At 32.9% G+C, this 16,163-nt stretch overlaps 1 protein-coding gene across 1 annotated transcript in view; it reads left to right on the forward strand.

Moving 5' to 3' along the window:
* The window catches only part of LOC114330466 (angiotensin-converting enzyme-like), a 537,413-nt gene that overhangs the window by 96,714 nt on the left and 424,536 nt on the right, over positions 1 to 16,163 (forward strand). The window contains exons 6-12 of the mRNA XM_050663676.1: positions 2,492 to 2,661; positions 5,839 to 5,963; positions 6,019 to 6,143; positions 10,623 to 10,840; positions 10,928 to 11,068; positions 14,363 to 14,538; positions 14,598 to 14,657. Of these exons, the coding sequence (XP_050519633.1) occupies positions 2,492 to 2,661; positions 5,839 to 5,963; positions 6,019 to 6,143; positions 10,623 to 10,840; positions 10,928 to 11,068; positions 14,363 to 14,538; positions 14,598 to 14,657 (1,015 nt within the window). The remainder of the gene's footprint in view (positions 1 to 2,491; positions 2,662 to 5,838; positions 5,964 to 6,018; positions 6,144 to 10,622; positions 10,841 to 10,927; positions 11,069 to 14,362; positions 14,539 to 14,597; positions 14,658 to 16,163) is intronic.

The following is a 16,163-nucleotide window of genomic DNA, read 5'->3' on the forward strand; positions in this document are numbered from 1 at the left end:
CCAGATAAGAGAACCAAATAGCCGAGGGCCTGAAGAAGATCGGAGTTAGAGAATGGGCAACCACAAGCAAAACAGGAACGAATGGAGAAAAATTGTAGAAAATGCCAAGTCACACAACCAATTGTAAAACAAAATGTTAATGCGCATTAATTCATTGCGACAAATGAATCAGACGAGCCCAAAGAGGGCGGCAATCATCCCGCTAGGAGTGTGAATGCCATGATGATGATGATGATGATGATGATGATGATGATAATGATAATAAAACAATAATCAGAATGGAAAATCCAAGACACAAGGGTATACAGAGGTGTAGAATGTGGATCTGATCATTATATACGAATATCTCGAGCCCAAATTTCCTTCAACCATGGAACAAATGAAATATCGAAAGAGAATAATAAAGAAATAATCAAAGAGTAAAAATTTAAACTAAGTGGGCTATATGACGACAATACCAGGTCCTTATGATAGAGCAGACTGGACCAAAAACTTGATCAAATTGACCCGGCATGTAGCACCAGTACAATATACAACAAAATAACATTTGCGATTAAGGAAGCAGCCAGTGAAGTATTACGTATGGAGGAGATAATAAATACCAGGAAAAATACAAACATGTTGAACAACAGAAACAAATAAAACAACAAAAGTATCATAAATGATTGAAATCACCAGACATACAGCATGTCCCTGTAAGTTGTATCCATATGGAAAACTTTTTTTATTATTAATTTTAAGAAAAAAGTTATTCTTCATAAAAAGCTCTGCATGGTCCAAAACCTAAGATTTACTCATCAAATATCAAATTTTTTGAATATTATACGAGGTATGTCAGAAAGTTTGAATATCACTCAAGAGTAAAGTAGCTTTATTTTTCACAATATTGAAAATTGATATTATGAAAAGTTGTTTGGAATTAAAAACTATATTCCAGTATGCAATTACATCCTTCTACTTGAATTTTTTTTTTTTTTGAAAAATTATGGATAACTAGCATTATTTTCAGTTATTTCAATTCAGATAACTCTTTTATTAATAATTTTACGAAAAAAAGTGATTCTCAATAAAAAGTTTTGCATGGTCTAAAACCTAAAATACAACCATCTTATGTCAAATTTTATTCATTTTATACGAGGTATGTCAAAAAATATGAATTTCGCTCAAGAGTAAAATACGTTTATTTTTCACAATATCGAAAATTGTTATTAAGATAAGTTATTTAGAATTAAAAACTATGTTCCAATATGTAATTACATCCTTCTAATTGAAATATTCTGAACTATAAAGGTACTTTACTTTTGATATAAATTTAGCTTTTTTGACATACCTCGTATAAAATTGGTAAAATTTTATATACCCTATTCCACGAACATACACCTGTTTTGGGTTTCTTCGACAACGAATATTTTACTGTGCAAAATAAGAAGAACGAAAGTAAAGTGCAAATTACATTGTTGTTTATTGGAATAATTATTAGCGCCATTTACTTTCGTACTTCTTATGTTGCACAGTAAAATATTCGTTGTCGAAGTAATCCAAAACAGGCGTATGTTCGTGGAATGGCCCATATAAGGTAGTTGTAGTTTAGGTTTCAGACCATCCAGAACTTTTATTAATAATCACTTTTTTTCGTAAAATTAATAATAAAAGAGTTATCAGAATTGAAATAACTGAAAATAATGTTAGTTATCCATAATTTAAGAAAAAAAATTTTCAATTAGAAAGATGTAATTGCATATTAAAATATAGTTTTTAATTCCAAACAACTTTTCATAACAGCAATTTTGAATATTGTGAAAAATAAAGCTACTTTACTCTTGAGTGAAATTCAAACTTTTTTTGACATACCTCGTATAACATTCAGAAAATTTGATATCTGATGGTTGAATCTTGGGTTTTAGACTATGCAGAACTTTTTATAAAGAATAACTTTTTTTCGTAAAATTATTAATAAAAAAGTTTTCCATATGGATACCACGTACAGGGACATACATATTATGATACAACCCAGTACCATGCAGAATTAACCAAATTAAACAAATCTAAAAAAAAAATTAACAAAAAATGAGAACGATACCTGGGAACAGAGATGTGAGGAAGTGGAATGCCATTTTGGTGGAAGCAGATGCTCAGATACTTGGAAGTTCATCCGAAATCTAAGAAGTGATAACAGAAATAATAGAAACCTTCAAATTATAGATTTAAAGAAATGGAAAACCCATTACAAAGAAGAACTTCAAGAAAATAGACAGGGGCATATAAATACATCACCTAAGCACTACAATTTAAATGGTCAAATGGTTGAACTAAATGACGAATTCGTTGAGAGAATGATAAAATCACTAAAAAATAAAAAGCGTGTGGTCCAGAAGGAATTCCAGTGAAACTTATAAAATTCGAGTTTTGTAGTCTATCTGAGAAAATATCTGTATTAATATACAATTGAACAATTTGTTTAAAGCCTAAACAAGATATTTCATTTTTTTAGAACTTCACAGCGAAGAAGATATTTGAAACGGCCGAAAGTTTTTTCAAGTCCATCAATTTAACAGCTATGCCCGATCTGTTCTGGCAGAGATCAATCATAGAGAAGCCGAAGGATAGGGAAATCGTTTGTCATGCCTCAGCCTGGGACTTCTACGATGGAAAGGACTTCAGGTGACTAATTTTGAAGTATTTTTTACGTGTTAACTCATTTTTTCTATTGATAGCAACGTAAATTGTGTATGTCTTAAATCTTTAAATTATATTCTATTTAAAGGTTCATCATTCGTGAACATGTATGCATTCTTCTTCTTCTTCTAGTACGACCTTCAACCCAGGGTGGGTCTTGGCTGACTGCAGAACTCGCTTGCATCTCGAACGGCCGTCCATGATAGTTGAGTCAGTGGGTAGCCCCATTGTTCTTAGATCTGACCATATATTGTCTCTCCGTCGCACTCGTGAGCGTCCTTAAGACCTTGTTCCTGTGCGGGCTTCCTACCAGGTTAACTTGGCAAGGCGGTTATTAAGAAGTCTATGAACATGGCCGTCTTAGACGTTGAGATTTAATTTCTTGGACTACGTCGCTCGCCTTATACATCTGCTTGACCTCAGCATTTGTTCTCATTCGGTATTGGATGGTATTAGGGTCGTGATAAGGTCCAAAGATTCTTCTAAGGATTTTTCTCTCAAAACATCTAAGTTTTTTTTAATTGCTTTGGTCAGAGTAGGTGAGCTCACACCCATACATGAGCACCAGTCTATACTTTTAAAAATTGATAAAGATAGATAAAGGCAGTTTTTGTTTTTATTTGATTCAGAGTTGGACCACCATCCCCATATAGCTATTTCAGCATCTATGTATCCTCAGTGAAGCTGTGTAGTCACGACTCTGAAACAAATATCAACAACCCTGTTTGGTATTATTTGTTTTAGAGTTGTGACTGCATAGCTTCACTGAGGATGCATAGATGCTGAAATAGCTATATGGAGATGGTGGTCCAACTCTGAATCAAATAAAGACTAAAACTGCTTTTCCTTTTTCATCTTTACTCACATTTGAGTACCTGAAACTGTCTTTCGGTCCTTTTCCTAGACGAAAAGAAGGTAAATATGTGGCCAAAGTGTCCTTTATTTGCTTTCTTCTATATTCGTCGTCTCTTGTGCTTATATATTGTAAAAACCGGAGATACAGGATGCAGCCAGAAAGCAGTTTCTTGACGAAAAGTCTTGGATTTAAAATATTGTTTATTATTTTTATTTCAATTATACTAATTGTATAAAACTAGTAAACTTTGTATCTACGGCTTTTCGTCTTTCTCTTAAAAATTTATTGTCAACTTCGTCCATAGCTATGTTAGGTTCTGACACCAATGTTTTAATTTCAAGATTGGGCCTTTCATCATTAAAGAGTTCCTCTTACTAATCATCTGTCTATTTTATCCAAATCAGTGATATTAATCTACACTTGACATCAAAATAATCGACTCACTTGCTGAATAATTGTACACATGGAATTTCCTAAACCTGTTGTCCGATTTGAGGGATTTTTTAGTATGTTATAGCCTTATTATTCAAGAAAATTGATGTAATATTATTGTTGCTATACAGGTGAAGGTCATTTTATACCGGGTGTTACAATTATACTGTGTTTTTTTTTAAAGTTCGGAACACCCTGTGGAGTATTCTAGCATATAAAAAATATTTAAATTAAAATTCAATTGTAGGCTTAGGCTTTATTAACATTTTCTTTTTTGACTCATTTGCTTATGTTGGATAATAAAAAAGTTAGGTACGTTTAAGAAAAAAAACACCCTATAATTGTTACACTCGGTATAAAATGACCTTTACCTGTCTAGAAATAATAATATTACATCGATTTTCTTAAAGAATAAGGCTGTAACATACTAAAAAAATCACTCGAATCGGACAACAGGTTTAGGAAATTCGAGACTTCTAACGTGTACAATTCAGCAAGTGAGTCGATTATTTTTGCTCTCAAGTGCAGTTTACCGTATCTATCAACGATATTATTTGTATGTTTTTGTACTGACGTCACTTCTTATATTTTTATATGTAGGATATACAGGGTGTCCCGAAAAGAATGGTCATAAATTATACCACACATTCTGGGGTTAAAAATAGTTCGATTGAACCTAACTTACCTTAGTACAAATATGCTCACAAAAAAAGTTACAGCCCTTTGAAGTTACAAAATGAAAATCGATTTTTTTCAATATATCGAAAACTATTAGAGATTTTTTATTGAAAATGGATATGTATAATTTTTATATCAGGAACATCTTAAAACAAAATTATAGTGAAATTTGTCCACCCCATAAAAAATTTATGGGGATTTTGTTCCCTTAAACCCCCCCAAACTTTTGTGTACGTTCCAATTAATTCATTATTGTGGTACCATTAGTTAAACACAACGTTTTTAAAACTTTTTCGCCTCTTAGTATTTTTTCGATAAGCCAGTTTTTATTGAGATGCGGCTTCTTTTTCAATATATTTACGTAAAAATTTTATGGGGGTTTTGTTCCTTTAAACCCCCCTAATGTTTGTGTACGTTCCAATTAAACTATTATTGTGGTACCATTAGTTAAACACAGTGTTTTTAAAACTTTTGTCTCTGAGTCTTTTGTTCATAAGTCACCTTTTATCGAGATGTAGCTTCTTTTTCAAAATATACCTAAAAATGTAAATTATAAATAAATTTTCAGATTATTAACAGGTCTCTATAACCGTACTTAACCATATACAAATATGTGGTGGATTCGACAAATATTCAAAATATCTCGATAAACACTGGCTTATCGAAAAAGTACTAAGAGGCAAAAAAGTTTTAAAAATAATATGTTTAACTAATAGTGCCATAATAATAATGTAATTGGAACGTGCACAAAAGTTTGGGGGGGTTTAAGGGAACAAAACCCCCATAAAATTTGTATGGGGTGCACAAATTTTACTTAATTTTTTTTGTAAGATATTGCTGTCGTAAAAATGCCACATGTCAATTTTCAATAAAAAATCTCTCAGAGTTTTCGATATATGAAAAAAAATCGATTTTCATTTTGTAACTTCAAAGGGCTGTAACTTTTTTTGTGTGCACTATTGTATATAGGTAAGTGAGGTTCAATCAACCTATTTTTGACCCCAGAATCTGTGGTATAATTTATGACCAATCTTTTCGGGACACCCTGTATATTAGATGCAGCACGTTTTCTCTTTTCAATTTCCAAACATTAATTTTCTAAGTATGTTTCTTTTGTAGCTCGTATTTTAGTCATTATTTTCTACAATAGTTATTGTACCAATTATTTATTCTAACTCTAAATTTTGATATTTTAGGATCAAAATGTGTACTGACGTTAATTATGAGGATATGAACACAGCTCACCACGAAATGGGACACATAGAGTACTTTTTACAGTACCGCAATCAGCCTACTCCATACCGGACTGGAGCTAATGATGGTATTTATGCAAAACGCCAAATGTGTTTGGACAGTTTCTAATTTTTATTTTGTAGGATTCCACGAAGCTGTTGGAGACCTGATTTCTTTATCATTCAGTTCCACCAAACATTTGCGGAAAATTGGACTAATAACATCCAAAGCTGATAACAATGAACAGCTTCTCAACAACTTATACAAGGTTAGTTTTTCTTTTTCTTCTGTGATGCCTGCTAATCGAAGATTGGATATCAGATATCATCATAACTATCTTTAATCGATCTAGCGCTGCTGTGAAGAGTTCTATGGGACTGATTTAAACCAGTCCCTTAAAATTTTCAACTATGACCCTCTCCTTCTTCCTATACTACTTCCTTCTCTTATCTTTCCCTGTATTATTAGTCTTAGATTTACATATCGCTGTCCCCTCATTACGTGTCCCAGATATTGTAACATTCTTATTTTTATTGTGTTAATTATTTCATATTCTTTGCCCATTTCTCGCAATGCTTCCGTGTTCGTTTTCTCCTGTGTTCATGTTATTATAAATATCCTTCTGTAACGTTATATGTCAAATGACTGTAGCTTATTTATGTTCTCTTGCTTCAATGCCCAGCTTTCAAGTCCGTATTGCAGTATCAAAAACATATATTCTTTTTCTTATGGTCATCTTTCAGTGCGTCACAGTTTTTCGATTTCTATCTAACGCATTAAATTGTATATGACAGAAAAAAAGGCACGTCGGTGATTACTTTGGTAATTATTCTAGTTCGGTGATTATTCTAGTTGTCGATAGATGGCACCCTAATAAAAAAAATAATTTTTTTTAAATTAGATAATAATATTACAAATATAAACTGTATAATTTATAAGACAATACAAATCAAAGAAAATACTATTTTATAAATGCAAGAAATATATTTGATTTGTTTTTATTCCAAATTTAAAATAAAATGTGACAACTGTCAGATTTAACTAAAATGTCATGTTAGAATAAATGTCATAAATGTGTATTATCACGGACTTACCCTTTTTCCTATCATTTGTTACGCACTGAAAAATGCTCATGAAAAGGACAATAGCATCTCAGTGTTACGTTTTAAAAATTCGACCATCTATATATTATTTTCATTAATAAGATTATTCCACTCTTTCATTAGGTTTCTCACATTTCTCCTATTTTCTCAAATAAATAATCGAATAGATAGCAGACTTTAAATTTGGCAAGGGTTGTCATGGATACGTTACGGTGCGTCACCTTGACAGTCGTAAATTCTAAAATTGTTGTGCTGGTGTGGAACATAAGTTTTCAGGCAATTGGGCTTTTATAGACACCCTCATTGGGGAAATCGGCCTGAACTTATGCTAAATTGAACTCGGGCATATCGTAGTGTTGCTGTAGGTACATTGTCTGTAGTTGTCAAGTTCACACCGTATGATACGGGACCTATCTCCAAGTCACAATTTTAAAAAGATGCCGTGATGATTCCTTGAAGCCATTCTGAAGGAAAAGCCATGAGTTATTAGGCCTTTAACCACAAAGTAGATAGGGGTAGATAGTACCTAGTTATTGGTGGAAATACTCTGTGGGAAGTAGAAGAGTTTTCTTTGTATATGTACCCCCTTGAAAACCCTTCTGGCCAAAGGGTCTCCATTTACTTTCAATTTCTTCTTGCAATTTTTAGTTTCGTTGTGTTCGCAATTGTTTGATCACGTAGTTAATTCGTTACTGGTTACTCTTCTTATTGGATACATCGCTGGATACCTCACCACAGATTTAAGATAAGGATTTTTATTAATTTATTTTTTTATGCGTTTATGTTCATCAAGCTTTATTAATTTTAGTTTACTTGTGAGTAGTACCTAGTGCGTTTTCGGTTTGTTATACTGGTTTGTGTTTTACAGCGGTTCCGCCTGAGCTCACGCGACGCTTATAATTTTTGGTTAATTTTGAGGGCTAGAGGCCATATTTGCTTCGTCGCAACTAGTTACTTGGTAGGTTATCGTTGTGGTTGTTCAATATTGTTATATTTGTTCAGTTTATTCTATTATTCCAAAAAAAGCATGACAGTTTCAACCTCCACAAGAAACTTAAATATACCTCCGGAATTAGAAAACAGAAAAATGCTCACGTACTTAAAACCGCAGACGGAAAAATTTGTGATCACGAACAACAGTGCAAAGAATGGGAGAGACACATCAGTGACCTTTTTGACGATGCTTCTCGAGAAAATGCTCCAAATACTACCTGTGACAACCAATTAGACAGAGGTCCCAGTATACTGAAGTCAGAAGTCATAAAAGCAATACAACAAGCCAAAAACAATAAAGCACCTGGACCAGATCAAATCCCTGTTGAGCTACTTAAACTTTTGGATGAGGAAAACATTACCTACTTGACTACTTTCTTTAACAAAATTTACAACGAAGGAAAAATACCAGATGATTGGTTGGAGTCACTGTTTATAACATTACCAAAGAAAAGCAGGCCCACCAAATGCAGCGATTTTAGACTAATCAGTTTGATGAGTCACACACTTAAGATACTTTTACGTATTATACAAAACCGAGTATTCCTTCTGTGCGAAACTAGAATGGGTAATAAGCAATTTGGATTTAGAAATGGTCTAGGAACTAGAGAAGCACTATTTTGTATGCGCGTTCTATTACAAAAAAGTTGTGAATTCCGAAAGAACGTTTATGTTTGTTTCATCGACTTCGAGAAGGCATTCGACCGAGTACAACATGATACACTTTTCGATTGCCTGCAGGCAGCAGGACTTGACCACTACGATATAAGACTGCTGAAATACTTATATTACAATCAAGTAGCCTCTATCCAAATTGGAGACAGTCGTACTGAAAAACTGCCGATAAAACGTGGAGTACGACAAGGTTGTGTTTTATCACCCACCCTTTTTAATCTGTACTCTGAAGAAATCTTTAGGGAGGCTTTGAATGAGAGACAAGAGGGAGTAAGGCTAGGCGGAGAAGTAATCAACAATATTAGATACGCTGACGATACAGCCATTCTTGCTGAAAATTTACAAGATCTTTAGACACTACTGGATGGCAGTTGAAAAGATTAATATAGATCAAGGTCAGCTTTCTCTTGATGGAGAGGAGTTAGAACGGGTAAATCATTTCAAGTACCTTGGCAGCTGGTTAAATGTAAATTGTGACTCTGATGAAGAGATAATAACTAGGATCGAAATATCACGGAAGGCTTTTATGACCTGGAAACCAGTTTTATGTAATAGAAACCTGTCGATGAATATTCGAAAGAAGGTGCTGAAATGTTATGTGTGGTCTATCCTATTGTATGGTTGTGAGACATGGACGTTAAAAACCACAATGCTAAACAAAATAGAAGCATTCGAATTGTGGTGCTATCGACGAATCCTAAAGATATCGTGGGTTTCGCACACTTCCAATGAAGATGTTCTTCAAATGATGAATTCGGAACGTCTGCTCATAAGCATCATAAAGAGGAGAAAAACAGAATACTTCGGCCATATAATTAGAGGACCTAAATACCATCTGCTTCGCCTTATAATACAAGGAAAAGTGGAGGGAAAGAGATGGATTGGTCGAAAGAAACTTTCATGGCTGCGTAATATTAGACAATGGTGTGGCTGCAAGTAGAAGAATTATTTCGCGCAGCAGCCGATAGAGAGAGAATTCAGGAAATTGTAAACATGATGACGGCCGACGTCTGAATACAGACACGGCACCTAAAGAAGAAGATTCTATTATTAATTATTTCATATTTATTTACAGACTTAATTTATTGTTTTTTTTTTTATTTATTTATTATTAATAGATAATTTTTACGTGAGGTATCGTCTAATTTCATTTGTTCCATACACCACATGATTGGTACTGCAAAAATTTGGTAGGTTTGGAGTTGCAGTCTACTTTAGGCGTGGGCCGTGGGGCAAATCTGCCTGGCGCCCAGTTAACATCTATATTAAGTTTGAAAGAGAAGTCTCAACGAACCCCCCCCCCCATCTCCACTAGAGCATAGCGGGCTACGCCTTCGTTGTCATCCGACAGCCGGTGTAGCAACGTAGCGTCCGCGCACTAAGTTATTAACACTAACTCTTTTTCTCAGTTCTAATCTAAGATCTTTCTTGCAGAAAATATTTTTTATTTTTACAAACGCATTTCTTGCTATTTCTATCCTGGCCCTTATTTCTATTGTTTGATCATCATCGTTTTATTTACAGGTTCCAAGGTATTTGTATTTATCAACCATTTCCATCGGTACATTTTCCTAATGTATGTTTGTTTGTATATTAATTTTCTTAGTTATCATAAATTAAGTCTTTGTCCATATTTTTCACAAAAACTATTTGTTTTGTTTAGTAGTAGTTGGAGTTGTTTGGCAGAGCTTTCCATAATCACATAACTTTGTCCATATTTTTCATAAAAACTATTTGTTTTGTTTAGTAGTAGTTGGAGTTGTTTGGCAGAGCTTTCCATAATCACGGTGTCATCTGCATATCTTTTGTTGTTAATTATTCTTCCGTTAATTATTATTCCTTCACTTTCAGATTGTAATGCTTCTTCAAAAAGATGGATTCTCCATATACATTGAATAGGAGTTATTTATATATTAACTGTTTTTTTATATATAACAACTAAATATTTTGACTCTTAATTCATTTTATCGTTTTAGATTGGTTTAGAAAAAATCGCATTCTTGCCATTCGGATACTTGATCGACTTGTGGCGATGGGATATCTTTGCAGGAAAAACTACTCCTGAAAACTACAACTGTAAGTGGTGGGAACTAAGGGAAAAGTACCAAGGACTTGAACCTCCAGTTGATCGGTCTGAAGAAGATTTTGATCCAGCTGCAAAGTACCACGTAGTTGCAGACGTTCCATATCTCAGGTAGGTACGATAAAAAATTGAAGGACTCCATCATTATTGAGAACTTTTTTTTGAAATTGTGATTTTTTAACTTTTATTTATTTGCAGGTACTTCATAAGCTTCGTCGTTCAGTTCCAGTTCCATAAAGCTGTGTGCGAAAAAGCAGGAGAATATGAGCCAAATAATCCTAAAAAACCTTTACATGAATGTGATATTTATCAGAATACTGATGCTGGTAACGCTCTTAAGTAAGTAAACACTACACAAGAAGAGGCATGATTTTCTCTTCTCCCCGTGGATGTAATTCTGCATCTGTACATCCTTTGCATACAAGTAGTTTTCAATTTTTAAGATATGCTTTAATTTAATCTGTACTTTTGTTTTTCTTCTTTGAGTACCCTGCCCAAAATTTAGGCATGGGTAGCTTCCGTGAAAATTTGACGATATTGTTCTCGTTCTTGTGCGGCATGTGACAAAATTCATCTACTGATAAGCCAGTGCATTGCCGAAGGTTTCGGAGCCACGAATATTTTTTCCTACTAATTCTTATTTTTCCCTTCATCTTTCCGTTGAGTATTAACTGCAGTATCCAGTATCTGCTACCTATCATTCTATGCCCCAGATATTGTTTTCTCTTTTATATCATCTTCTTTAAGTAAACTTCTCCTTTACCTATTCTGTTTAAGACTTTTATGTCTGCAATGCATTGAACCCATATATTGATGATTTCACGATATGACCACATCTCGAAGGCTTCTAATTTGTTCATCACATTAACCTTTATGATCCGGGTTTACATCCATATTTAGTCAATGAGGGTATTTGGCTCCAATTCCATCCTACTGCATCGATTTACTTGATATTTTTACAGTCACTGGGTAATAGCTCAAGAAACAAAGTCTACCCTATGCCAATGTGCGCTTTTATCTTGGGGGTGGTTCCCACCCCTTCTCGGAAGTGAAAAATGTTTTGGTTAAAATAGCCACGGAAGAGGCTAGAGAACCCAATTTTAAGCAAAAACTGTTCTATAACTATTTTTCAAAAACTTGAAAACTTTTTGAGTTATTCGTGGTTGAAACTTGGCCATTTTCATTGAAAAATGACACCTTTTCGGACGGATTTTTGCGAATATCTTAAAAACTATGCATCTAACAAAAAAACTATATAAAATAAATCTGTAGGTTATAAAAAAACAAAGAGATTAGTTGCTTCATAAATCTTCTAGTTAAAATACAAAGAGGAATATGGTAGGTAAGAAGAGTTTGTATTTTTGCTGCATGCTCAAATCTTTTTATTCAACTTGAAATAACAGAGAAACTGTCGGTTTTACGTGTGTAATGATACTAATAACTTTTGTAGTGCTTGAAAAGACCTTTAAAATTAGCAACACTACATGTCGATTACATTCAAACTAAGCGAGATATTCTGCAAAAAATTTATGACTAATGGATTTTAAGAAGAAATGAGAAGTATCTTTAACCCCTCATCCATCAGAATTTAAATACATCATTTTCCTTCTACAATACTTTTTATTATAGTGTTATTTCTATGTTCAAAAAGTTGGACTGGATTAAAATGAATGTTTTTTGAAAAAAATAAGATCAAATTATAGAGCGCACTTTAAAATTTTCTTAAAAATCTTACTTTTCCTCCATGTAACTCGAAAAAGATAAGAGAAACAAAAAAAGATACCACACAAAAATGTAGGGCTCTTTCAGATAAAAATTTTCTTTCTATTTTTTTTTACTGTATTTCTTATATTATCAAGTTACATGGAGAAAAAGGAAGATTTTTAAGAAAATTTAAAAATGCGCTCTGTATTTTTATTTTTTTTTCAAAAACCATTCATTTTAAACCCGTCCAACTTTTTGAACATAGAAATAACACTATAATAAAAATGTAAAGACTGAAATAGTTTTGTACACACTTATGACAACAGGTAAATAGGGAGAAGTGTATTTTTGAAGTGAGTAAAATAAATAATTCCTAGCTGAGCGCTTTCGGCTTACAAAGCCATCTTCAGAGCTATGGTCAAAAGGTTCAAAATACCACTATGAAGAGAGATGGATCCCATGTATGATATAAAATACTTCTATTTCTTATGCAGTTTTTTATTTTATGGAAAAAACCTTGTCTGACTGTTAAAAAAATCTCAACTATGTTTTTATTTTAGAGGTCAGAAAAGGTAAAACATCTATCACAAGCACAAAGGACTTTCACACGAAAAATTATATTACATATAACGAATATTTGATCATGGTAAGGTCAAGAAACCTTACCATCTGAAGTCTACGGTGTCAACATGCAGAATCTGCATTCTGACCTCTAAAATAAAAACATAGTTTTAACATTTTAACAGTCAGACAAGGTTTTTTTTCCATAAAATAAAAAACTGCATAAGAAATAGAAGTATTTTATATCATACATGGGATCCATCTCTCTTCATAGTGGTATTTTGAACCTTTTGACCATAGCTCTGAAGATGGCTTTGTAAGCCGAAAGCGCTCAGCTAGGAATTATTTATTTTACACACTTCAAAAATACACTTCTCCCTATTTAACTATAATAAAAGGTATTGTGAAAGGCAAACGATGCATTTACATTTTGGTGGATGGGGGTCAAACTTACTTCTCATTTTTTCTTAAAATACATTAGTTATCAATTTTGTTTGCAGCATATCTCGCTTAGTGTTAATGTAATGGACATTTAATATAGCTCATTTTCAAGGCCTTTATAAGTACTATAAAAGGTATTAGCAGCATTATACACCTAATATTGACTGTTTATCTCTTATTTCAAGTCGAATACACCAATTTGAGAATGTACCAAAAAACAAACTATTTTCACCTACCAAATCTCTTTTTGTATTATAACTAAAAGATTTATGAAGGCAAGTGTCTCTTTGTTTTTTTTGTAACCTAGAAAATGTTTAATATAGTTTTTTTAGTTAAATGCATAGTTTTTAATGTATTCGCAAAAAACCGTTCGAAAAGGTATTATGTTTCAATGAAAATGGCCAATTTTCAACCACGAATATCTCAAAAATTATTGAGTTTTCAAAAAAAATTATAGAACAGTTTTTGCTTAGAATTAGGTTTCTAGCGAATTCCGTGGTAATTTTAACCAAAAAATTTTCGACCCCTAAGTAGGGGTGGGAACCACCCCCAAGATTAAAGCACACATCTGCATAGGGTAGACTTTGAATTAGGAGATAAGTAGAGGCTAGGCCCAAAATTTCATTAAAATCCATGCAGTAGGATAGAATTCGGAGATAATACCCTATTCTTGCTCCCATTTACTGGCGTAATTTTGGGAACTTGATTCTTAGTTGAAAGTTCAGCTGAGAATTGCAGAGCATCTAAGTTTTATATATTCTCCTCTTCCAATTTTTATGAGTTTTAATTTCTTTATCAGGGTTTAATGTATTGTTTATCTAAAATGCCAGGAATTTTAAATGGTATACTTTTGTAATCAGCTCATTATTGGTAAATAGCTGCATTGGAACAAAGTCTTGTTTACTAACTGTACCTCTGTACTTGTAGAAAAATGCTTGAAATGGGTGCTTCTAAACCATGGCCGGATGCAATGGAAGCTTTGACAGGTCAAAGAACCATGGACGCTAGTGGACTTTTGGAATATTTTAAACCTCTTACTACATGGTTGAAGCAAGAGAATGCCAAAAATGGAGTTCAAGTTGGTTGGGAAAAGAGCAAAAGAGGTAGATATTATTTATTTCTATACAATATGATAATACTAATATGCTTGATTTAATTGCAGTATGCGTAAGGACTAGGCAGGAGTTAGTCTCAAAGGATAAGCCCAAGGAATCCACAGAATAATTAGCTAAATTTCAGGAAAAGTTAAATTAATATTATGTATTATATGATATTAAACGAATATTTTTATTTAAATTTGGCATAGATATTTTTTTTCCGAAGGCAAAAAAATCAATAACAGAAGTTATGCATTCGAAAAGGCAGTTACTATACACTCGAAAATCACCTGCAGACAGAGAGGATAGAATTGTTAGAAATCAAAATAACTTTATTTTGTTCGACCACAACAAAAAGAACATAAAATCTACGAAAACATACCCTGGATCTAACCTCAATGGGGATTAAAACCCAGAAAATAGATTTTAGACTAAAAAGATTTCTGAAAGTTAAAGGAGAAAAAGTGACAAGCAAAATAGACATCTTACAACGGACTAAGATTGAAAGGAAAAAAGAAATATGTATCAAGATTAAGAAAAAATAAAAACGATAGATAGATTTGAACTCATAGAACTGCTCTAACAACGAAAATAACAATTATACACGAAGAAGACATCGACCTCACTAAAAACAATAGAAAACAAGAAGGGATAGCGCAAGATATCATGGATTTCATCAACGTAAGACGAAAACATAAAACAAGCCTAACAGAATACAAACGAATCAATAAAAAAAGTGCAGAGAACCTAAAGAAATCTGGATGGCAAAAAAAATGCCTAGAAATTGAACAACTTCAGAGGAAATAAGATATATTTGATGTCTAAAAGATATAAAAGAAATGATAGGTAGAAACAGAAGAAAACAAGATAAAATATTAAAAAATAACGAAATACATAAATATATTTACAGAAGACAAACTGGAGAGATCGAAAGAATATATTTAGACACTTTTTGACGACGAGCACTTTGTGATCCACCATTTACGGATGATCTAATAAATGAAAAAGGTTCAGAAATATTCGGAGAAGAAATTATTTATACAGAAAAAGCTCAGAAAAATGGAATCAATGTAATGCAGACAACGAAGCTAGCCTTGATATGGGTCCATTTTATCTTTGCCCATGCGTCATGATTCATTTTCAAATAATTTAAACCAAAACATAAAGTGAAACGTACGTCGATGTGTGTAGTATATAGTACCTATATAGTGTACACAATGTATATACACATCGACGTACGTATTGCTTTATGTTTTGATATTTAATTTGTTTGAAAATGAATCATGATACATGGGAAAAAATAAAATGGAACAACTATATCAGAGCTAATCAATAAGGTACACGACACATGTAAAATACCATCTGACTGGCTAAAATTAACATTCGTAAGATTACCAAGAAACCCAATTTCTTACAATTCCATGACTATCGAATATTAAGCTTGATGTCTCGTGCCCTTAAAACTTTTCTTAAAATCATCAATACACGAATTTATAAAAAGTGTGAGGTGTTAGTTTCGGATGGGCGACACTCAATTCGGATTTCGAAACGGATTTGGAACGCAATAAGCTCTTTTTGTCTTAAATGCGTTAACACAACGATGCAAAATGCAGATGTATAACACTGGTAAA

Source organism: Diabrotica virgifera, chromosome 1 (assembly GCF_917563875.1).
Source record: "Diabrotica virgifera virgifera chromosome 1, PGI_DIABVI_V3a".
Lineage (NCBI taxonomy): Eukaryota > Metazoa > Arthropoda > Insecta > Coleoptera > Chrysomelidae > Diabrotica > Diabrotica virgifera.